This window comes from Octopus bimaculoides, chromosome 20 (assembly GCF_001194135.2).
Source record: "Octopus bimaculoides isolate UCB-OBI-ISO-001 chromosome 20, ASM119413v2, whole genome shotgun sequence".
Lineage (NCBI taxonomy): Eukaryota > Metazoa > Mollusca > Cephalopoda > Octopoda > Octopodidae > Octopus > Octopus bimaculoides.
Window position 1 is genome coordinate 41,414,242 of NC_069000.1, and position 1,107 is coordinate 41,415,348.

General features: G+C 34.6%; 1 protein-coding gene across 2 annotated transcripts in view; it reads right to left on the reverse strand.

The window, feature by feature from the left end:
• The window catches only part of LOC106877462 (uncharacterized), a 42,958-nt gene that overhangs the window by 4,398 nt on the left and 37,453 nt on the right, over positions 1–1,107 (reverse strand). The window contains exon 2 of one of the 2 annotated variants that reach the window (XM_052975017.1): positions 53–104. The exons of the other annotated variant lie outside the window; for it this stretch is intronic. Coding sequence (XP_052830977.1) covers positions 53–104 — 52 coding nt within the window. The remainder of the gene's footprint in view (positions 1–52; positions 105–1,107) is intronic. 2 annotated transcript variants of the gene reach the window in all.

A 1,107-nucleotide genomic window follows, 5' to 3' on the forward strand; every position in this document is an offset into this window, starting at 1 on the left:
CCGAACATTTCTTTGACGTTTTGATCTTGCACGATATAAAATTAGTTCTTACTTGGCGTGTGAACAGCTTTATCATCGAGAGATTTCTTGGAAAGGAAACGGTTCTGTGAAAAAATAGAAATAACATCACGGAAATAGATTTTCAGATAATTCATCAATGATTACAATTTGAAGCTAAACAATACAATAATGGCACTTTTGGACAGCTTCTTTTGGAGATTTGTGTGATAACTTCATTATTAATCCCACCAAATTTAAATTGTTGTTTCACAACTTGGTGGTTTACCGCTTTCTTACCGCTTCTGTGCATCGGTACTCCTTTATTTCATGCTTTTTTTTTTTTGGCAAAAGCATATCCATCACAATAAGAGCTAATTAAGTTTAACGAATGAAGACACGCACGGAGAATGTAGCAAATGCATTTAGAAAAACTTATCTTCTAGTTTGTAAATCTACAAACAAGTGGGTAGATATCCCAGAATCAATTCATTTCGCTTTCTACGTAACCTACATTTAAAAATATATTTACCTTTCTGTGCGCATTTATTCAGCTGAAGTCTCCGCATCTTCCAAACAAAAATGGTGAACGAACATAGATTGAAAATTCTGAATGTATTTACACCATTCTCCGTGCGTGTTTACATATACTGAGAGAAACATGGTTTTGGAATTTTATTCTTCTTTCAAGTAAAAAGTTACTTACTGTACCCTGTGTTTGATACATTCAACGTGCATGTTGACGTACAGTGAGAGATACGTGGTTTTGGAGAGTTTCATTTTTCGTTCACTGGAAAAGATACTTATTTTCACAGACAAAATCTGTGCAGTATTCAGCGGTCCACAAGGTTATATATATGCGTTTGTGTGTATGTATGGGTGCATCTCTTCGTGTGCGAATACGTGTTTGATCGGGAGGGAGCTTATGTAACGCCAATGATTTGATCTCTGTAAACAAATCATCCCAGTAATTCTTCGGCAATAAATTATGAAAACGATAGTGTATGTATATATATATACTTGTGTGTGTTTCTATGTGTATGCGTGTGTCATTGTGCCTCTGTGTCTGTATGGGCACATCTATATATGTATGTTTATATATATATATAT